Source organism: Gopherus flavomarginatus, chromosome 4, assembly GCF_025201925.1.
Source record: "Gopherus flavomarginatus isolate rGopFla2 chromosome 4, rGopFla2.mat.asm, whole genome shotgun sequence".
Classification (NCBI taxonomy): Eukaryota; Metazoa; Chordata; order Testudines; family Testudinidae; genus Gopherus; species Gopherus flavomarginatus.
The window spans coordinates 157211071-157234941 of NC_066620.1; the positions used below are offsets into that span (position 1 = coordinate 157211071).

General features: G+C 39.4%; 1 protein-coding gene across 1 annotated transcript in view; it reads left to right on the top strand.

The window, feature by feature from the left end:
• The first annotated feature begins 1568 nt into the window (after positions 1-1568).
• IMPG1 (interphotoreceptor matrix proteoglycan 1) overlaps positions 1569-23871 on the top strand; it is a 103618-nt gene continuing 81315 nt past the window's right edge. The window contains exons 1-2 of the mRNA XM_050950103.1: positions 1569-1635; positions 20072-20281. Coding sequence (XP_050806060.1) covers positions 1569-1635; positions 20072-20281 — 277 coding nt within the window. The remainder of the gene's footprint in view (positions 1636-20071; positions 20282-23871) is intronic.

The following is a 23871-nucleotide window of genomic DNA, read 5'->3' on the forward strand; positions in this document are numbered from 1 at the left end:
GAAAAGAATCTCAATCCAGATATGAAAGGTGTAATATTTGTGTAAAGGTTAATTATGTTCTTCCATGCAAAAGTCCTTCAGTATAAATCCAGATCATCCTTCATTTTGGCTGTGCTGATGGCATGGATTTCTTTGTTTTAAGAAGGTAGTTGAAACTTTTGTTTTGAAAACAAACATAAAAAGTTACTATGGGTTTTGAAAACAGATAAGGGTCAAAAAGAAAGGTAGGTCAAATTTTGGTCCCAGCAATGTCCCTATATTAGTTGCGCTAAGTATTTAGAAGAGGGTGATCTTTGTTTTCTTTTGCCATTGTTTAAATCCCAGGTAAAAATAGAACACTGACCAGGTTCAAATGAAGGTTGTTCTTAAAGCAACTTGTACATGCAAAGCTAGAAGGATTCTTGCTGCCAGCAAATAGCTTCTGTTTGTACAGTATAGTCACCACATAAATCTCTAAATAGGACAGACGACTGCAAATGCTCACTTGGCAGCCCTCCCTGATTAACAAAACTTTACAAAATGCTTTTGAAAATAATGTAGCAAATATAGGACATAAATATAACAAAGGGCCTACCAAATGTTGTGTAATGGGAATATTTATTTATATAATTGTAAAAGAACTGCTTCTAACCCATTTGTTCACTCATTGGCCTGACAGAGCTACAGCTTGAAATGCTATTTCCCTCCTCCCCTTTTTTATTCTTCTCACTGTAACCACCTCCCTCCTCCCCCATTCCTCATTTGGAATCATAGTGTTCCAGTCCTGATTGCTACAGCAATTTACTGCTGAGTCATGGCATTTTAGCAGTGTAACAGAATGGATTGTCCATCATCAGAGCTCTGATAGAAATATTGCAAAAGCAAACTTTGTGGTGTGAGAAAGGAGAAGAGCTCCCAAGTCAAACACTGCTGAAAAGCTCCATACAATCACAGTTCTTTCAGACAAGCAATTAGTCATCTTCTTCAAAGGAAGTTCACCATTTGTTATGGTCATACGTTTCAGAAATAATATAATCTACTATGGCCATCATTTTGCAATGCCTCTGCTGACATGCCATATTACTGGAATGTCCAAATGACCAAAATTTACAGGTAATGGCCACTAGAAGAGGCTTCTGTTGTTTATCATGGTGCTACTGAAGTCTTCTGGGGCTGACAGATGCCACTCCAGAAGGTTAATAAGATGAAGACAGCTCTTCCAGCTGGACCATAAGAGGGATTATGTCTGAGCAGTAGATAAACAGATTATTCCAGAAACAGACACTGTTGGGTTTTTTTAAAAAACTTCATCACTCTTGTCACATTTAGGAGTTTACCACTCTAGTCCCCTTTTCAGTCTCCTGGACTACTAGTGTCTGTGTTTGAGGGGTTTGTTCAGTAACTGTGTTCTGGCACCTGTTTCACTCTTTGCCTGAGATTCAAAACAATTCAAACTGTTGGGCACTTTCTTAAAAAACTAGGAATAGGAGGCAGTTTGGGAATTTTAGTTCTTAAAAAGAAATCTGTTAGCCAGTCTAAACTAGTCATATTTCCTGCATGACAATCCTTGAAAGTTCTGAATTGCCAGCATGCATTTGAAAACTGGATTAATATTTCTGGTCATTTGTCTTGCTCTCCAAGTTCAAGGAAGCAAAGGTAAGTTCATATGTAAAATGATTTTATTTATTTATTTTGTGTCATAGTTGAAGAATGTTTGGAAAGATCAAGTTGTTTTCCCTAGCTATAAAAGTCACTGCCTAGAATTGGGTGCTATAGAAGTCTAGGTTAGTGATACTGTTAACTTGACAGGCTACCTTAAGAAAATGTTGACTTAACTTGTATCACATAGGTTTGCTCAGCATTAAACTCTCTGTAAAAAATGCACTTTAGTTTATTTACTTATTTATATTTCTAGATGAAAGAACAATTACAAATTACGTAGAAGGGGCGAATAGCTGAAGTGAATGCATAAGAAAATGATTGTACTCTTAATGAGAATTCGTTGTTACTGAACTGGAAAGAAAGCAACAAAGCGTATTTTCGGCTTTACTGGGCATTGTCATGGCCAACTTAAAAGGCTCCTAGGTAAATACACAAATGTTGTAGGTGGAAACAATACTGCCAAAAAAACCCAGAAAATATCAATACAAATAAGGACTACATTACTGATAAATATGTACAGCTGAACAAGCAGAAAAATATAAACATTAAAAAAGAAAAAAGAATACATCTGCTGACTTAAATACTTAGTGAAAAATGTAAAAAAAATCATAATAGTACTTTTTTCTGATATGTAACAAATTTAAAAGCTGTTTCAATGAATAGATTACTACAAAAAATAAAAGGAAGGATTGATTTGTAAGCCTTTAGGCAGAATAAAAGCAAGACAGAACAGAGACAACTATTCTGTATTCAGTGAAGCAACTAACAATTGTTCCTTTAGACATATTGAAAAGTTCACAAGTCTTTCTTTAATTTTTCAGCATGAACAAGAACAAAAAAAAAAAACATTGAGATGTGTTTTTCCCCTTGTTCATTTACATACAGGAGAAAAAAAAATCAGATTTTATTCTTATCACAAAAGGTTGTTGGGTTTTTTGTTTGTCTGGCTATACTAACAGAAGGACAGGGGACATTTGACATGGGTTTAATTAGGCCACAACTTTATTATTAGATGTCTGGGACTACCTAGCAGATAAATGTGTACAGTGCAGGTAACCCCATGTTTATTCCATAATTATCCAGGGGTGGTTTTTTTGTTTGTTTGATTGATTTCATTTTTGGTTTGGGGGTTTTATTTCCTTGTTTGTTGTTATTTTTTAGATTGCTTACTAACTTTTCTGTCTGTCTTTGACATTTATGTCATCTAATTAAAATCCCAGGTTGCTATTGCTTTATACTTTGCCTAAGGGATTCATAAATGGCCTAACACATCTTGCTTTCTTTCAGTCCTAGTCATGTTAGTTAAATGCAGTGATCAGGCAGTATCAGAAAAAGAGTATTTCCATTTGTATTTAAATGTTTGTAGAGGAAGAAAGACCCCCAGCATTCTTTAGTCTGCTGTTAATAACATTTAGAAATCTAAATTTGTGCAGCAAAGACTATTACATTTTTCTGTTTGCAGATTTTGTTTTTGTTTTTTTAATAATTGTTTTAGCTCACTGAAATATAGACATACAGCTATGGAGAAGATTTAGTGCATCCAAATACTGAGGATATTTTTCCTTGGAAAAACATAATGGGTCAGCTAAGTGCTAGCACCAGTTGCAGTTAATTCATATGGTGCTGCTTTACCTTTTCATTTCACATAAATAAGTGCAATGAATTGCTTAACATTTGAAAGTACGACAGAAAGGGAATGAGTGAGAGTGAGTATATAAATCCAATTAATGTGATGAGGAAAAAAAAGATTTACCAAACTGCATTGCCTTTGTATTTAAGGCATGCATTTACAAAATTATAAGATGAAACATTCTGTGTTATTATTAATGCACTAATGATGGTATCAATAATGTGTACAATTGTGATTATAAAACTAGAAAGAAATTAAATGAAAAGTAAAGCTGAATATTCTGGCTTATCATCATTTCTTGTACCTAGATGTTGCAATACATCTGATAACAGTATAAGTGGATGGCATGTTACAAAGAGAAGTTTAGGCTTAATATTAGGGGAAACACCCTAACAAAGTGCCAGACTGGTTTGTGAGTGTTTTCTGTAAGAGATTTAATAGAAGTCTCATTACTGGAACATTTAATAATACCTGTGGAAGACATGCTAGATAATATCTAGGGATCTTGCACCTAAAGAAGGAAAGGACTAAATGATTACACAGATTTTTTTCATCTCTACTATTTTTAATTCTTTAAAATAAATAGCAGTAAACAACAGTTTGATCAAATATTATTGCAATACTTAGGAACAAAGATTATAGGAATTTCCTGGCTTTTGTTGGTTTATCAGGTAGTAGTTTGTTATATACGTTCATTTTTAAGAATAATTGGTAAAATCCCCCCCCCAATGTTTATAATATATGTCCATACACGTATTGGTATTATTTTTGTTCTCATACATATTCATTATTAATATTGTATAGGAAAACCATTTTAAAATTAAATTCTGCTCTCAAATATACATGCCTTGACTTCAAAGGTATTTAGGTGTTCAATGATGCAGATAGGTGGCTCATGGGATTCTCAGAAGTGTCGAGGGCCCAGAACCTCAAACGTATTTAGATGTCTAATCAATGGGAATTCAGATGCTTTGGAAAATCCCACTGTTTGACTAGCTGCATCTTTAGGCACCTAAATATGTTTAAAAATCTCACTCTAACTATTTACATTCAAGTAGTGAGTGTTAGTGGATAGCGGAAATAATCTAGATGTGTTCAGAACTTTCATGGCCCTTCCACTCTACTATACAGTGCAATTGCTATACATGGGTAGTTGGAGATACTAAGCATTCTTAGGAAATTGAAGGCTCAAATGCAAATTAACTTTTTTTCCTTTTAAAAAAAAATCTTCAGAACACTAATAGTCTCTAAACCAGTTCATGGATTAATCAATTGCTGATTTTTTTTTCCCCTATCACAGAACTGTCAAACTCAAATTGTTATTTTCAAGGTGGCCAAAAAAAAATGGAGTTAGTTTTCTGAACTATTCTATTTTCTCCCTACTCATCTAATTTTGCTGTGAGATCTTCCACAAACAAGAAGACTACACATGTCAAAGGGGGTTTCTAGAGAGGAATACAAGAGGACTTCATGGGTTGAGTAGACAGAGCTTCAACAATGCTCCAGAACTTTAGTCCTAGGAGGATCCAAAGACTGAACTTGAACTCATGTTCTACGCATTACCCTACCACTCAGCTGGCACAACCCCTTTTTAACACAGAACTAAAACCCAACACAAAGTGTGTGCTACATTTCAACCTAGAATGAATGTGAGCTACAAAGCACTAAAAATACAAATTCACCAATGAAAATGTTGATAGGTTCTGAGATATAGCAGGATCTCCTAAAATTATGTATTATAATTATGTACTTTTGTACCCTGCTTTCAGTCAGAAAGACTGTATGCGAGCTACATAACAGTGCTCAAGTCTTCTAAGTTTGAGGGGTTTTTCAAGTAGACAAGTATTCTCCATTCACTCACAGTCATTCTTTAGAAGACAATGGCTTTCTGTGTGCTCCGTGAAATCATTTTAATTCATTTTGACTTATCCCTTCCCGTTGAGCTGTGCCAATTCAACAGTAACTGTTGCAGATTTTTTGTTACTGTAATTGCCCTTGAGAAAAGGGTTAAACAAATCCCCCATAGGAAGGGGAGAAAAATCATTAAAAATTCAAAGAAACAAAACATGGGAATGTCAGATTTACTCATCAGAATTATTCCACAGTTCATCTATGAAATAAAAATTCATCTTGATGAATTAAGGATGGTAGCTTCCCTGTTTATGTTTATGAACAACTGAAAAAATTAAATTCACGTTATTTTGAATGCAAAAATAGTGAATTAATTAGGAATGGTTTTTAATATTTAGCATTCCTTGACTTAACTCCAAATTTAAATATATGTAATAAAATATTTGTATTGTCAGTGAATATTAAACAGGAGTAGCACATGTATTCTAGGATTGCACACAAATACTATGGTGATTGGTGCATTATAAATACTTAGACAAGATAGCTTTTAAAAGAAAAACAGTAGAGATGACTCTAGAGGACAAGATATTTATTACCAATAAAGAGCTGTCTCCCCTTGAAGGATCTAAGTTAAAGGCCACAGTGAAGGGACTTTTACCCAAATTACTTTCCACATGCTAGAAAGCCATATTTAGGTTTAGTACATTCTGCACAAATTCTTACAGTGCCCTCGTAACTATGGTATCTTAGCGCCTTCTAGTCAGACATTAAGTAACGAGACTAACTTCTGTCATGTGTGGTTCATGTGCTCTCGTTCTTTCCTCAAGAGAAAAACTGTATATGCATTCTGGTGTATTTGTTATGGGATTTAATTTTTTTTCACCCTAAATTATATGTACACGTTTGTCATGGACACAGGACTAGTTGTGTCTCTACTCCTTTTCCGGTCTCTCTGGGGGCACCATCTCTGAAGGCCTCTTCCTCTTACATAAGAACATAAGCATGGCCATACTGGGTCAGATTAAAGATCCATCTAGCCCAGTATCCAGTCTTCTGACAGTGGCAAATGCCAGGTGCTTCAGAGGGAATGAACAGCACAGATAATCATCAAATGATCCATCCCCTGTTGCCCATTCCCAGCTTTGGGCAGTTCTCTGTTCTGCTTCTGGTGACATCCCCTGTTGCCCATTCCCAGCTTCTGGCCTTATCTGTCTTGGGGTGGAATCTTGGCACCTTAGACTGGGGCCCAATACCACCTACCACCTTGCAGGCCAGACTGCATTTCAGGCACCTTTAGGAACCTGTGATATTGACCTTATTAAAGCAATTTTTTTTATTAAATAGTGGAAACAAAGCATTAGAGAAAAAGGGATTGCACAATAACAAAGATCTGACACATCTTTAGTTTCACCTACTCTTACGTTTCACTACAGGCTGAGTTAGACAGATTTTCCTCTTGCATTAAAGGAACAGAACAGAACCGACTTACATTCTCCTAGTAAGCCCAGATCCTCCTGAGGGTCCATGGGTCCTTCAGTCCAACCCATTCTGTTCAGACATGTTTCAGTACTCCCCAGGAGAACAGGCTAGAGCCATTAAGGTTGTTCTCTTTGGCATTGCCTCTTAATGATCCTTAAGTATAAGTTAGGTGACACCTAAAAGAGGGGCTTCTTTTCTCTTTCCCTAGGTGGGGACGCTAGGTCAGCTACTCAGAGTGACCCCTACAGTGAAGGGTTCCACCACAATTATGGGACAGACAGTGCCAGATCTAACACCATATTGAGAATCATCAAAGAGCACCCCTACATTTTCACAAAATTGCTAAGTGTTTATACCTAATGCAGTTGAGGTCCCCTTTTGTGCCTCACAGACCTTAATGTATTGGGGAAGTACTGTTATCCCCACTTTACCAAAAGGAAACTGAGGCACAAAAGACTAAGTGATTTACCCAAGGTCACACTGAAAGGCTGTGGCAGAGCAAAGAACTGAATGTACGACTCCATATCCCAATCTATCACCCTAAACTGTGCACCATCCTTCCTTTCTCTTAGGAAGGCTATGTCAAGAACCTTAAAGTGGAACAAAATGTAGTGAGGTTTGTTGAGGTTCTTAGCTCCTGTCAAAGTTCATTGCAGATTCATGGACTGAGAAGGCTCTATTTCCTGCACAGGTAAGCATTACCTTTGAAGTGGACAGTCCCATTTGCCTAAAGACTGGAGTCCCTATCCCAGAGTTTTAGGTGATCTTAAAGATACCATGGCTTCAAACTCCTAAAAGTGCTTTCTTCTGCCAACCAGCATAACCATCATCTTACTTCACCCTCAACCAGTTGCTCTCTTCACCCATTAGTTGATCTTCCCCAAGCAATGAACTATCTTGGTGGTGCTTGTACATATCAAAGGATAGATAAAGTTGGATGTCATCTGCAAATTGGTGGCACTTGAGCCCATGTTGTCTCACAGTTCTCCTTGTGACTGCATGTAGATGCTAAATAGCATTGAATAGAACAGTGGTTCTCAACCAGGGGTATATGTACTCCTTAGAGTGCACAGGGTTTTTTCAGGGGGTACTCAACTGATCTAAATATTTGCCTAGTTTTACAACAGACTACATAAAAAGCAATAGCAAAGTCAGTACAAACTAAAACTTCATAGACTGTGATTTGTTTATACTTCTCTGTATACTACGCACTGAAATGTGAGAACAATATTTATATTCCAATTGGTTCATTTTATAATTATATGGTAAAAATGAGAAAGTAAGCAATTTTTCAGTAGTAGTGTGCTGTGACAGTTGTGTGTTTTTATGTCTGATTTTGTAAGGTTTTAAGTGAGGTGTAACTTAGGGGTACACAAGACAAATCAGACTCTTGAAAGGGGTACAGTTGTCTGTAAAGGTCAGGAGTCACTGGTATGGAGAATTGATCCTAAAGGCACTCTTTAAATGAGGAGCCTAGTGGCAGAGGTGCAGTGTCTCTTCACTGTCCTTTGGATGCATCCCTCAAGGAAGCACTTGAATCATTATAAAGCATTCACTAGGACCCTTGCCACCTCTCTCAGGTGGGGCAGCAGTATTCGCAGGGTCAACAGTATCAAATCCTGCAGAGAGGTCCAGGAGAATAAGAATGGATGTCTGTCCTCTTCCACTAACATGAAGAAATCATCCACCAATGACATTAATGCTGTTTCTGGCCCATGTCCTGGCCTGAAACCAGATTGTGCTGGATCCTGGGTATTGGCTTCAGCTAGATGAACTCATAGGAAGCCTTTGGCTAGTTTCTCTAAGAACTCGCTCTGGAATGGAAAGTGTTATACTGGGCAGGGCCTGAATGGATTTGCTGCATCCAGAATGCATTTCTTCAGTGCTGGTTCACTTGGTTGAAGGAGGAAGGGAAGATTCCTTTCCTGAATGAGGCATTGGTTATTTCTGTCAGGAAAGACCCACTCACTTTTACCAAGCAGGAAGGGCAGGGTCCAGATTCACTGGTCTTCAGTCAAGATTTCTTCAACGTGACCAATACTTCCTGTAGAGTGAATGTGTGAACTCAGACTGAAGATGAGCTGTTTGTTGGTCAGTGTAAAGGCTTGGATCTGTGCAACAAGAGGAACCTTCCCAAACATGTGTGAACTTTTACAGCGAAGTAGGCGGATTGTTCTTCACTGAGCATGATGCTGTGTATACTTGGCTGTAGAAATAGGCAGTCAGTGTTAATGAAGCAGTTTTCCACCCTGACTAGCTCCTTAGGTTAGGATTTGGCAGGTTCTATGGATTCTGAGAAGGTGGTTCTCTTGGCCTGTTATATACCCTCAAAATCGGATTGGAGAAATTCTGTTTCAATCTGTCTGCTTCAGCATTTGTTTTCAGTGATTGGTGTTTGAGTTTCCATCTCTCTCTCTCTCTTCATCTGGTTTAGGATGTCAGAAAACCAAGGACATCTGTGTGGGCAAGCGGGAAGAACAAAAATTTGGGGGAGGGGAGGAGTATGTTAGTGGTCAAGTTCCTTAGGGATACTCAGTTAAGGAAATGAATTCCTTCCCATTCACTGAAATTCCAAAGCACCTTGTGCACTGTTGAGTGAAAACAGTGATGTCAGTACTGCAATGCTAATCCAAAGAGGTTCCTGGGGGAGAAAAAACAAGTTGCCCTTACTTAGTTCAGTATCCCTTTGCTTACCTATTTTAAAGTCATTGCTTTAAAAAAAAAAAAGCTGTGTTTTGCAAATAATGGGTTTTTTTCTCCTAATCTAGAGCTTTAAGACTGTCATTTTGTAAACTTCATATCTGGAAATAAATCATGAAAAACTCTTCTATTGTTTTATTTTAATATATGCTCTTGACTCTCAGGATTTTTCTTTACTAATTATTAAATTGGATCAGTCATTCATTCATACATGGAAAATGGCCTCAGCAGTACATTGTGTCATTTGAATATTATATTACAGTAAGACAATTCCTCCAGACTTTGATGGGAATTTTGCCTAAGTAAGTAATAAAGGCCACACAATCATCCTATGGAGCAGCTAGAGATGACAGACCAAAACCACAGCTTTCCTGGGTTCTCAAGGACAGAAATCCCATGGATTCTGGAACATCCTAAAGATTGTGGCTCCATACTGTACTCCCTTAACCAAAAAGAGGCTGGATAGCCATCTGTCTTGGATGGTTTAGACCAGTGGTTCTCAAACTGTGGGTCGGGACTACAAAGTGGGTCACAAACGGATTTTAATGGGGTCACCAGGGCTGTCTTAGACTTGGTGCAGTCTGGGGCTGAAACCTGAGCCCCAGTGCCCAGGGCTGAAGCTGAAGCCCGAGGGCTTCAACCCTGGGTGATGGGGCTCAAGTTACAGGCCCCCTGCCTGGGGCTGAAGCCTTGGCATTTGGTTTTGCCTCCCAGCCTGGGGCGGTGAGGCTTGGGCTTTGGTCCCCCAACCCAGGGCAGCAGGGCTCAGGCTTCGGTCACTTTTCCTGGATTGTATAGTAATTTTTGTTGTCAGAAGGGGACTGCAGTGCAATGAAGTTTGAGAACCCCTGGTTTAGACACAACAAATCCTACATCTCAGGCAAGGCATTAGGTCTCTTCTAAACCTATGGTTCTATGATTCTATGATAAGATTTATGGGGCCATGATCTCTGTGTTGGCTACTGCCCCCAACATGCTTAGGGTGTTTTGTATTTTGAAGGGGAGGGGGAAATTCGCAAGGGAAGTTGAGACAGGATCAAAATTATCTAGAATGAGGCAATCACTGCAGGTTTGTGGAAATACACTGTAGCAGAAAGTGCCCATCCTCCAGCACAGGGTTAGATTAAGTCATATGTACTATAGGCCTGTGTCCATGGTCCCAGATCCTGGAATCATGTATTTACTTCAGACTCTCACTTTAATTTTTTTTTTAAAGGTCAGTTTTTATCCCTCATGTTTCTCAGCAAAAGTTTGGAAATGTGACCCAAGTGTAGCCAATATATGTTATCTGAGTGAGTTGGCAGACAGTCCAAAACAATAGCACCAAAAAGCATAAATAGCACCATACATTTCACTATGGGGTGTTAAGCCCAGGACCCACCACTCTGGGGGCTCTGCCAATAAACCCGAGCAAAATACTGTGTTTTTGAGGGCTCAGTCCATCAGCCAGAGCAAATAAACACCCCCAAATGCTGGGATAAGGACTGAGAGACCCCTTCTGACACCGCTTTTGTTCCCAGTTTCCCAAAAGGAGGAAGCCCGTGCTGTCACTCCTAAGGGAAAGAAGAAGATCCATGCTTACTGTCCCTGCCACCTGGGCAGATGAGGGGGGCCCTGACACTCAGGGCCAGCCCATAACATTTTGGCACCTGAGGTGGGGAGCTCAGATGATGCCCCTGCCCCTCACTTGGGCCAAAAGAAGGTCTCAATTCTGCCTTCTTCCTGTTCTGCTCCTCTCATGGTACTATTCTGCTACCTACCCCAATAAAGGAGAACTAACAACTTAAAATGCCTTGTTGAAAAATGTTAAGTAACACTTAACTTTCAAATGCCTGAACAGCAAATGTAACTTTCCTTGTCTGCATAGTAAACATTGGCATTTTTATCTGTTTGAATAATTAAAGTTGTGCTTTCCATGCCTTCTTGGTTGCAAAGATTTGAACTGGTTCCTGAAGGTCCACAGTCTGGGCCAGCTCATGCTCCATTGAGATGGTTGCAAGGCTGTGTCATTGTGGAGTGTAGATGTGTTTTTATTAACTTCAGCTTGAAGAAACTGTGTTCTCCGCCGGCAACTGTTACAGGAACTGTTAGAAGTATGCACAGAGCAACAAAAGCATTTGGAAAGAAGGTGGTCATCTTATTTGTGCACATATATTCCAGAACAGCCTTTGGAGTTGATCCTGCTGAAATGTATCATGAAAGGGCTTTCAGTTCATCACCTAAATCACTCTCATCAATATCGCGCATGTCATCATGTGTCAACACTGTCTCTACTGCCCTGCATTGCTGGTGCAGGCCTTCTTCAGATATAGTGAGGAGTTTTGGAATATCATACAACATCCCAAATATACTGCTGTTTTCCTTGAGCTGCATGAAACATTCTTCAACTGACTGTATTGCACAATCTAGAACCTGGTTAAAGAATTCAACTTTGAATTGTTGTTTGAGGTCTCTTATGGGATTATCCCATGCCTCGTAATCAAAATGTCTTCTTCTATGTCTCTTCTATTCTTGAATGGGTGGGAAAATAGCTTCAGTGTGAAGTTCCTCTGCCAACTTCTGTGCACTCTTCAGAATGTTTTGAAATCCCGCATCTGACCAGTAAGACTGTAGGTATAACTTTGCTTTGTCCAGTTGTTCCATTGCTCCGGACATATCAAGGTCAACACCTTGGAGTCTCTTGCTTACAACATTTGTTTCAAACAGTATGTCATGCCACAACACTAAGCCACACAGAAATGTGAAGTTATGTATTTTTCTGGTGATTCCATTTCCCTCTGCCATTGTTCTTCCACAGATAGTTCCTGTCATAGCATTATCCTCCATAATGGCAACTATGGCATCATCTGTCTTCCCAATTTGGTGTTTGATAGGCTTTATGGCCTCCACTCAACATTCTCATCATGTGGCACTCAGTGGTTTCAGTGTCGGAGAGGATGTTCCCAGATGTTGCTTCAAAATTTGCCAGCAACGAGTTGATGCAGAGAAAAATACATAGATACTTTGAGTTACATTAAAAAATTCATCAGCCTCACTAGAAGCATCACTGACCACCAAGTTCAATGAATGAGAACTGCATGGGACAAAAAAAGCCTGAGGGTTTAACTCTCGGATTTGTGTCTGCACTCCTCTGTTTTTTCCTCTCATGTTAGCACCATTATCGTAGCCCTGATCTTTCATGTCAGCTATCTCAATTCCCTTATCTTCTAGCTTTTTAAGAAGCACATTTGTCATACTAGCTCCTGTAGTATCATCAATGGCAATAAATTCTGGAAAATGCCCTCTGACAGTCACCATTGCAGGAACATTTTTCACTAGATTCTGTTGTTGTTACAAAACGCACCATTAAAGGCATTTGTTCCATATGGCTGATGTCAGGTGTGCAGTCCAGAATAACAGAGTAATATCTTGCTGACCTCAGATTTGCCACATCTTCTGTTTGACTTTTGTTGCCAGTTATTGTATGATCTTATTTTGAATTGTTTTTCCAAGGTAGTGATGTGTATGCATTTCTGGGGTGGTGACTCTTCTTAGATGCTCCTGGAGTACAACATCAAATTCAGCCATTAGTTCCATAATTTTAAGGAAGTTTCCATTGTTTGGCACATACAGCTGATCTGAAGTGCTGCACAGTGCTAGGTTTTGGGTAGCAAGCATTCTCACAATGGCAATGAGTCTCTTCAGAACATCTGTGGGGGCCTTTAACCTTAGTCTCATGTCAAGCTCTTTCCACCTATGGAATGCTCTCCGGTGATTTGTTGCCTTCTCATCACATGCCAGATTTATAGCCAGATTTTTCCAGTCCTTTGTTCCTGTAGAACCCAATGTGGCTGGAACGTTAGACTAGATGAATTTGCAACAAAAACAGTATTCAGCATTCTGGGTTTTTGAGTACATAAGCCATGGCCTCTCCACTTTGTCACCGTTGGGGATTTCATGCCAGTAATGTGTTGGATGGAAACTTCTATTTTCATTTTCTTTGGGGAACATGAATTTTTTCACTTGCTGTGGCCCATGCAGTACAAGGAAGTCCCTCAGGCTTCTGCTCAAGTGAGTCCACAGTCCTGGCTCATATGGACATAAGGAATTAAACTCAGCAGCAGCAGTTTCTTGCGCTTCCATCACACTCTTCTCTGATCTGCACTTTTCTTCAGGAATGTGCATGGTTACATCCATTTGAGATGGAGATATGGATGCTGAAGTAGCTAACAGGTCACCTGCACTCTGACTAACTGGAATATCAGGCATCTCCTCACCACTCACACTCTCACTGGGGCCAGAAGGCTCACCATGAACATTTGTGTCTATGTATCTCAGGAGAGCTCCTTCCTGCTTAGATAGAAAAGCTTCCTTTGCTTGCTTTCTTTTTCCAAATGCTGCCCCAGAGGGATGTTTTCTTCTTTCACTCATGACTGCTGTTCTGTGCCATCTATAGTGGCTCTCAAGACTCAGTTGAAGGGGAAAAATAAGCAGGCTGGTAGCAGGGCCTGAGTGAGGGAAGATATCAGTGTCTTAAGAACCTAACTGGCTCCTACTACTTCAGTTGACTGTCTGTTCTCCTCAAGTGGGTTCAGGGAAGCAGTAGGAAACAGGAAGCTCCCTGAGAAGCTGGTGTTAATCAGTCCAGGCTCCTGCTAGAGAGGTACATAAGAGGCTCCTCCTCCTCTCTCTCCCTGCAGCTCCTGCTGCTTTCTGTTAATCCCTCTCATCTTTTCTCCAGCCTGTCTGTTATGTCTCTTGTGCCCTCCTTCCTCCAGCACAGCATTCCACCATCTCTGTGCATCTAGAGCAGAGAGAATACATATGCACTAGCAGACACAATTTTCTACACTCTGGGTCCTAGTGGTGCCCCCCACCCCCAGTCTGGCACCTGAGGCGACCACCTCAGTTCACCTCGTGGTAAGGCCAGCTCTGCTGACACAGCTGCTCTGAGTGGGTGGCTGAGGAGGTAGGGACCTGCATTGCCTTAATTATAGCCTTGTTCAGTCCTGTCGCTTGTCCCCCCCATTAACTCCATCCCCATGGAACTGAGGTGGAGGGACTGCCATGGTATCAGGACACACTGAAGAGTGTGCTGCAGAGGTCCTGCCCACCACTGGCAGGTACCACCAGATTTGGTTTGTGATTGCTCTCACTATTGAATGGGAGTATGGTTCTGAATAAGAAGTCCAGCACTTTTCCTTTTATCTGTACCAATTGAACCTTATATGCTCTACTGCTCATGTTAGATTCTTTCTTCACTTTTTATTAATCAATTACTTCTAGAGAGCTGCTGATCTATTTTTAATTATATGTCATTATCCTTGCCTACAGCTACAAATTTAAATATCAAATAGTGTACTGTGTTACTTGCTGTACACTTAATTCTTGCTTTTGGGTGACCTAAACACATCGATAGGAAAGCCGTTGAAATAACCCAATTGGTAATTTCTTGTCTGTTTCTTTGTTACCAGTTATTTTTTTCTTCCTTGAATGAGTCTTGGGTTTTAATTAGTAATTAATTTACTATGAAAGCAGTATGCCTCATTTAGCAATCAAGCCTTCCTCTCTACACTTGGAGAACATGCTCTTATATTGCAGAGACTAACTTGCTTTTTTTTTTTTCATTGATTTCAAACTTTGGGTTGATTTCAGGCAGTTCTTTTCTTTTCCTCCTGAATTATTAAAACTTTAACATTTTTGTCCTGATGTCACCCTTTACTTTTCTATTCAAGCATTCACAACTTTGAAACTCTTCTCTTTGCATATAATCAATTTTCTGACATCTAGTCAAACTAAATGTCATATTCTGAATTAACCCAGTAGCATAATGCAGTCACGTGGGTATATTTTGCAAACCTGAAAAAGAAAAAATGAGAACTAGGAGAAACAGGTAGTGTTGGCCGTCAGAAATAAGGATATATATGTATAAAAGGACATCCACTGTAATAATGGGAAAGGAACCATGGATGCAACCTCCCTGCTCCTCTCTTTAGAAAATAAAAAAATCCCACTGACCTACTCCATGAAGTTTTTTAATTTCTTTTTTTGCAGGAGTCCTGTTAAATAGCCACATACAGTAGTCTCCTTTTACCATCATGTAAATTAATAGAGCTTGTCGGGAAATTTTTGATGAAATATTATTGTCAGAAAATACTGATTTGTTGAAACAAACTTTTTCCACAGAAAAAGGTCAGTTTGACAAATTTTCCAACCCCAAAAATTTTTGGAAAAAAAAATCAAAATTACCAAAAGGTTTTGTTTCAACACTTTTGAAACAAAAGATTCTGATTTTCCTGTTCAGGACTACCATAGTTTGAGAACCTGTGTTGTAAACAGGGCCAGCTCCAGCCTTTTTGCCAGCCCAAGTGGCGAAGAAAAAAAAAAAACCCGATTGAGCTGCCACCAAAGTGTCGCCGAAGAGGAAGTGAGGCACTAAAGGACCCGACAACAATGACCCGGATGTGCCACCTCAACAACAAACGGACTGCTGCCCCTTTCTATTGGCCGCCCCAGGCACCTGCTTCCTTCACCTATGCCTGGAGCCAGCCCTGGTTGTAAATATCTGAGATCAGGACTGGGGGAACAGGGATTCCTGATTTTAATATCTGCACTGAAACTAACTCCTGCTTTGGCGCTGGTAAAGCCACTTTACCAGTCTTCCTCAATTAAGCCATCTGGAAAAGGGGGGGAATTATACCCATCTCCTTCATAGGGCAGTTAGTGAGGATTAGTTAGTTAAACATTTGTAAAGCACTACATAAAAACTAAAGTTTATTATTAAAAAGTCACCATACTGCAGCCGATGTCTGCTTTCCTGAACTAGAATTATCATGATGAAATAAAAACCATCTTCCATACATCTCCGGAAGGTAAAACTGGTACAAATGCATTTGCCAATTAACAGGTCTAAACAAAATCGCAAAAGACTTGTGCAGGGCAAATGTCTTATGTTTACACACAACAGTAAAAAATACCCCTCCCAAAAAAATTCTTAGCTTTAAATTAAAATACCTTCCCACATTCCTGGGATTCTTTGGAACGTAGTTTCTTCAAAAAGTGTTCTGAGTATTGGGCTTAATAAATACACTACATAAAATTGAGATGATCCGAGTCTACTCAGTTATAAAGGGGGTGGGGGGAGAAAGAGATAGGGTAGACTACAGTCTATAGGCACATCACCACCTGGCAAAGGACTTATGTATGTGTATATTTTTATTCAACAGGAGGAGACAAAGATGCACACAAAAACAAGCTGCATAATCCAATGACACATATTCAAGCATGGAAAATGTTTAAGCCATTTACATGCTTGTATCCTTTGGTGAAAATTTGTCAGGTGTATAACTGACAGTTTCCACTAAAGGAGAGGGAGGACACGGGTCTAAATGAACATTTCTATCCACAGAGAGTTTGCTCTTCAGTTAGCATTCAGTAAACTCTGGGAAACATTATGAAGAGACAGTGGGTTTTCTAAGTCAAGTTTTATAGAGGTTTGACAGGAGAGTGAGCTCACAAGTTCATATAGTAGGAGTCGAGTACAAAAAGGAATAGGTCACCTATGCGATGCAAATAGGGTGAAATTCATCCAGGTAAGCTAAGCCAATGCAAAGCTGTCTGCCCCATTCAGGTCCCACTGTGCCCCTGTATGTGGAAAAGGGAGATTGTGGCTGGAGTAGCTATAGCAGAGGAAGATTACTCCTGCCCTGAACAGGAAAGCAGAGCATGGGCTATTGAAGGTGGGTCAGGAGGGTGAGTACGTGTAAGTACAATATAAATACAATGTCCCTGATCCAGCAGCCTAAATCCCAATCTTAGAATAGGTGCCACAAGCTGCAGTCACTATTCCAGCACTGAACGGAGACTCTCCATCATAATAGTCCTGTAGAATGGATTTTAATTCAAGCTAATGCCAAAGGGTCAAATCCTAGAGAAGAAGCAAATCCTTCGTGAAAGCTCTTTGCTTCATACAAAAGCTATCATGGGCTTAGCGACAAAATCCTTAGTCCCAACTGGTCAGAAGGCCTGTGCAGCTGGGCCATAACCACAAATACAGCGTGTGGGCTGGAGCAGAAACCATAGCCTCCTGCTCTCCCCTCTGCTTGGGCTTTTGGCCTCATCCAGCATATCTCATCCTTGCAAAGGAGCTTGCACAGATCTGCCTTGGAGATCTTACTGGGATGGAATCTTCCTGCATGAGATTTCCACTGCTGCTACTGCCACAGGTGGTGCATAGGATGCATTTATTGGCCCATTATGGTTTCTGGTAGCCCTTGACAGCATTTGCATGGAGCAAAATCTTTTCATGTTGTCTCACCTTTATGGATCATAACTGGGCACCATTAAAAATATGGCTGTTTATTATTGGTTTGCACCCTGAATATGGAAACATTACTTCATTCATAAGCTGTGGTGAATCCAAGGACAGGTAAAATATATCAGAAGCACTAATCTATTCTTCTTTGTCTGACTCCTGTCATTTCTTCAGAATATTTTCCCTCTTTTTGCTCATTTGCGGTGGCACATGTCAGTAACCCATTGATACAAATATTTACATGATAAGTGAACTGCAGTGATTTGATATGACAAATGTTATAATACTGTATCCTCATTTTCACATCCCTTGCAGATGATTAGGCAGTTCTACTTAGGCAAGTCTAAAAGTTGCTGCCATGCAACCTGCAGTGTGATTTAAAAGGCAAAAACAATTGTGTATTGGTGTCACTTTGTAAATATCCAGCCACTGTATGGTACTCACTGTCACCAAATGGTCAATGCTTCACACACACAAGACTACTACTTATCACACATGTTAACTATAATTATTACTATAAACTGTAAAAACCAAGTTTCACAATTTCTACACATGGAGAATTTGATGCCGATTCAGATATTAATTAAGAATTCAACAATAGCCATGTATATGAGGAAAGCCTCTTCCATCTCCAGATTTTCCATCCCTTTTTGTCACATCCAGTATTTCTGCTACTCATTTCCTATCTATTTCCTCCCCATTTTTCTGCAAGACTGTAATTCACTGAGTTCCAAATTGTCAAACTGATGTTATCGTCCTTATTTTCTCTTTATCCATTGAAAAACAACTGACATAATTTCAGTGATGCTGAAACCAAAGTGCTGGAAGGTGCTGCCACACCTCCTGGTTTGAAATAGTATTAACAAACACCAAATACATTGTTTCCATCATGAGCACCCTGCCTAACTTGTATTATTTGTTTTAGGCAATTTCTTCAAATTCACAGGAAAATAGACTTGATTTGTTTTGTTCTTACTTTTCCAATAGTCTTATTTTCTTGTAAATATGGTCTCTTGGTTTATCACCTTTCTCCTCAAACTTAGAAAGTTTGAACATTTTCAAAATGCAATTGTTGTTTGCAGCCAATTTATCAGCATCAAGGCACATTATCATGCACATTATGTCAGCCTCTTATTTTGTGCCTCAAAAAGTTTCCCAATTATCTACAGAATTCACCCCTTCCTTTTCACAGCAGTTCTTTCAACTAACAATTCATTTTATTTACATTTATGACTAAAGAATATATCAGGCCTATGAAAATGCATCAAAGTATCCTTAAAAGTGTATTTTAACATCAACATTATAATTTATGCAGCATTAAAAAACAGAATCTAAACTACACTGATTGCTTCACCCAAGGGCTTCTTCATTATCTTCATCAAAGGCTACTTTGCCAGCTCACTGAAATGTATAGCTTACACCTTATTTTTACTCTGTTAAACTTTTTAAAATCAAACTTGAACTGCTTTGCTGTGTGATAACATGTTGGGTGTGTTGTAGAAATGGGACAAATGTGTCCTGAAGAACTCTCATTCAGAATATAGAGGTATCTGCTAACCTGCGGCTAAATTGAGGGATTTTGTCACCCTGGAAGCATTGCCATTCCTTATGGATGTTATTCTCCATAATACAACACTGCGTTACTAATGATATGACTTTATGTTAACATCTACAAGTCACTACAAAAGCTCTTGTCACCTCTGTAGTGCCTACCATACAAGATTATGAAACCTTAAGTAAGTACAGCAAGCAATGTCCATCCTCATTTTTTTTCATGGCAAAATTGAGGCACACAGAGATTAAGGGTCAAATTTGCAAAGGCACCTGAAGTGACTTTCAATGAAACTTAGATTCCTGAAGGCTAGATTTGTAAAGGTATTTAGGTGCCTAAAGGTGCCTATTGGGATTTTCAAAATAACTAGGCACTTTCATCAAGGTGAATTAGGCACCTTATCAGTTAGGCACTTTTGAAAATCCCACTTGCCACCTATATGAATCTTTAGGCACCTAAATACCTTTAAAAATATGGCACTACATGCTTACATCACTTTTGGAAATGGGACTTAGGCTGCTAAGTCACTTGGGCCCAGATCCTCAAAGCTATTCAGGCACCTAGCTCCCATTGAAGTAAGCCCCTAAATACCTTTCTGGATCTGGCCCTTAAGTGCTTTAGAAAATTTTACCCTAAGTGTTCTTAAGATCACACAGTGAGCTAGTCAGAGTGAAGAACAGAAATCAGATATCCTGACTCCCAGTTTTATGGTCTGATCACAAGACCATACCTATATCAGCACAGTATATCAGCCCACTTGTTGACATGTTCACAGTAATGTAGGTATTTGAGAACCCTAGTGTTTGGTGTTTAAGATAATGTATTGAAAATGGACCAAAACCTATAGTGCATACAAAAAGCCCACATACTGTGTGTTTGTTTGTTTATTTATTTATGTCTCTCTTTATTATTTTACCCCTTACAGAAATCCCTAATAAAAGAAATCGTAATGAAGCCAAAGAGCTTGCAGAAAGAACAACAAAGAGATCCAGAGTGTCAACCATCAGGAGGATATTTGATATGGCAAAGCATCGGACAAAGAGGTCATCTATTTTCCCAACTGGTGTGAAAGTCTGTCCACAAGAATCAGTGAAGCAGATTTTAGCCAGCCATCAAGCGTATTATCGGTTAAGAGGTGAGATGATGATTGCACCACATATTCTCTTCTTCTGAATCTTTCCTTTAATTTAAGAAACCCAACAATAGCCCTTTGGCACTCTGTTGTTCTCTAGTAGTGGGCAGAAAACTTGGCACTTACGCTTTTGTTAGACTGGTGAAAAGTTACCGGTACATCACCGTACAGTGGTGGCACAAGGTATGAGCAATTATCAAAATTATAATGCAGTGAGGCAAACAAGAGATACTAAGTTGCTATCATAACCTCCAAAGAAGTTACAATGTGTTCTTGTTTAGCTGATGATAAAAACCAAATAATGGGTACACTAACCGATGGAGAAAGGCCACCTTTTTAAAAGATATAGCAGATGTCATAGATTTAATGCTTCCTTCCACTACTGCTCACAAGTGCTCCTATCCTCACTCCCTTCAGCACAGCACAAACACTAGAAACACTAGTCTGGTCATAAAAGACACTTAAACTACAGTAGAACCCTGTTTATCTGAGCTTCCTATCCGTTATCTAGCTCTTCACATTAACCAAACCACCAGCCACCCAAGGCTGACAGTGGTGGGGCTCGGGAGGTCAGCCCAGGGCAGATGGGGCTGCGGCTGTCAGCCCTCCCTTTGACTGATAGCCCACTCTCCCCAACTTAAAATAAGGGATGGAAAGCTCTTTCCCAGTTCTTCTGATTATCCGAATGTTTGAATATCTGACCTGGTCCCAGTCCCAAATAGATTGGATAAACTGGATTCCACTGTGTGTTTATTGTCGATTGGATTGTGATAGTGTCCAAAATGTTCCAGGTACTCTCCAAACACAGAGCTAGACATAGTTTCTGCCCTGGAGAAGTTACAGTTTTAAAAACCATTTTGTCACTATAAATAGCCATTCCACCTTTTATGTATTTTCTAGCTAAAATAAATGCAAGTGACTTGTAAGCACTACACCTCTACCTCGATATAATACTGTCCTCGGGAGCCAAAAAACCTTACCGCGTTATAGGTGAAACCATGTTATATCAAACTTGGCTTGATCTGCCGGAGTGCACAGCCCTGCCCCCCCGGAACACTGCTTTACCACGTTATATCCAAATTCGTGTTATATCAGGTCGTGTTATAGCGAGTAGAGGTGTATTTTCCTGCTGGAGCAGAACTGTGTGTATGCAAATAATACAATCACCTTTGAAGACCTTGGTTCAAATCTTAATCCCAAATGTACTTTGTTGTAGACTACAAATTAAACCGGGTTGAGTGGTTTATAAACTTAACAGAATGAACACACTAAGAGCCTGATCCAAAGCTCATTGAAGTAAATGGAGAGATTCTCACCCAATTCCATGGGCTTTGAATCACACAGTAAAGAGAGAGAAGGAGAGAGAGGTTTACAAATGATCTGCAAATAGAAAAAAAAAAGGGTTCCTCTTCAGAAAATGTAGGTCCTCCAATGAAGGAGCACAGAAACTACCAGGTGTGACTTAAGGGACCAACCACATGGTGTGAATGGTAAATAATGAATGCTCATTAGTAAACTACTCATTCAGGGCCAGATTCTGCCACCCCTAACTCCCACTAAGTAATACATTACTCCACAGGTGCTGCTCAGAAAAAAAAGGTACTATTCAATGTGAGTAAAATGTAGTAAAACATAGCTCTAAATGATTACAAATAAGGAACTAATCAGTCAAAAGGACAACCTGCACAATGGCAATTCATGGACAGAAAAAAGACTAACTTAATTAGGTAAATTATTCACTGTTAATGTGACCATCTCTAGTCAGAGGAAAGGCTCAGTGCTGGGAAGGCAGATGTTTCTCAACTTATTATTGAGGTGTATTGACACAGCAGTGTGAGCATGTTTATACAGTGGATGCCTACACTAGCTTTGAGAATAGCCATTTTTATCACTATTATTTTTAGGGACCCTGAGGTTTTAGATACTCTATGCAATTCTCACCTGCAGTTACTGAAATTATCAAATATTAAAAATGAAAGCTCCATCTTGCAGTTATAAAATATTCAAAAATAGCTCTGAAATTGCTGAAGGATACAGCTTTTCAATTGCTGAGAAGTTCTATGCTAAAAGTATGCTACACTTCGAAAATGTTTGAGTTCATTTTCCTCTGAAGGGCAGACTTGAAATATAGATTTTAAGTAATGTGAGAACCATCTTTTCACAAAGCCAAAAATTTAGCTGGATTTGGTGAAAGTAATGAACAATGGATTCATCCAACAAATAATGAATGAAGCAATCATCTTGAAACAGGGAGGGAGGGAATTTTAGAGAAAGAAAAATAACAGTGCAATAGCCACTGTGTTCATAAATCTCAGAACTATTTTGTATTTCAGGCAACATTCAAGATGATATATAATGTTTAAGATATGTGATCCTTTAAATATTAATTGCCACATCAGTCACATAACAAAGATAAATGCTCTCAGATCAGAGTATGTATTACCAGAATCAGTTGTAAGTTTAATGGGACACTTTGCAAAATGAGAGATGCCAGATCTCTGTAACCCATGCAGAACATTTTGGGCAAGAGGAGGGACTGGCATCTGTGCAGGGCTTTGGGGCGCTTGTCAATGGAGTTGGGGTGCCAGTAGCTAATAAGGGTGTGGATCAGGTGATTTTCTTTGTGGATCCATGAACAGTTGGGCCCCCAACTTCATCTTACAAGATAGAAGAATACAATCAAAAGTTGTAGGTGTTTGCTGGGTAGAAGTGCTAACAGAATTGGGGGCCCTGTTCCATCACACACGTATATGTTCCATATCTTCTTCTGTGTTTGGGGCACTTTCAAACTCTTTTCACCAGACCTCCACCCTCAGTTCATTCAAATCACCTCTAAAAACTCACTTCTGTAGCATTGCCTAAAAAAGTCATGACCAGAAATGAAACCAATAAAATGTATGTCTGAGTAACCTTGCTGCAGTATTAGTAAAACCCATCTGTTTCCTCCTCTTTCCCTGGTACATGTTATGATCCTCACTTGTCCACCATTTAATGTGCAAGCTCCTTGGGGCAGGGACCTTACTTCTATGTGTTGTTTGTAAAGTGCATAGCACATTTGTGGATACTATAAAATAAATAAAAATGTCTGGGGCCAGCCCCAAATATAAACTAGTTTATAAAATATTACAATTAAATTTCATGGCTTTCTTGTATAAGGAGAGAGTAAATAGTCTATACAGATAGATGCACGTTTTCTGCTGAACATCAGGTTGGGGTGGGGGGGGAGAGAAACCTCACACCATAGCATTAATTGCTGGAGACAGCTAAGAGGATCCATTAAGTAGAGCTGCTGTCAGAGCCTGAGTGCCATGTGATTTTTAGCCTACTGAGCTCTTCTTCTGAAATCTCCATCCCTGGTTTTTTTCCCCTTGTGCTCACTTTTATTTTCCCAAATGATACAGAACAGCAGTGGTTGTTCCGCAATGGAGATACCCGTCTCTTTCCTGCCTGCTGCACCTTGGCATGTAATTTGGTGATTCATCACTATGGAGTTGTTACTTCATATTTAACAAATGTACATGTACACATGTACAAAGAGAAAGAAAACACTGTTGTTTCCAAGGATATTTTACCTAAACTAAGTAATTCCGTTT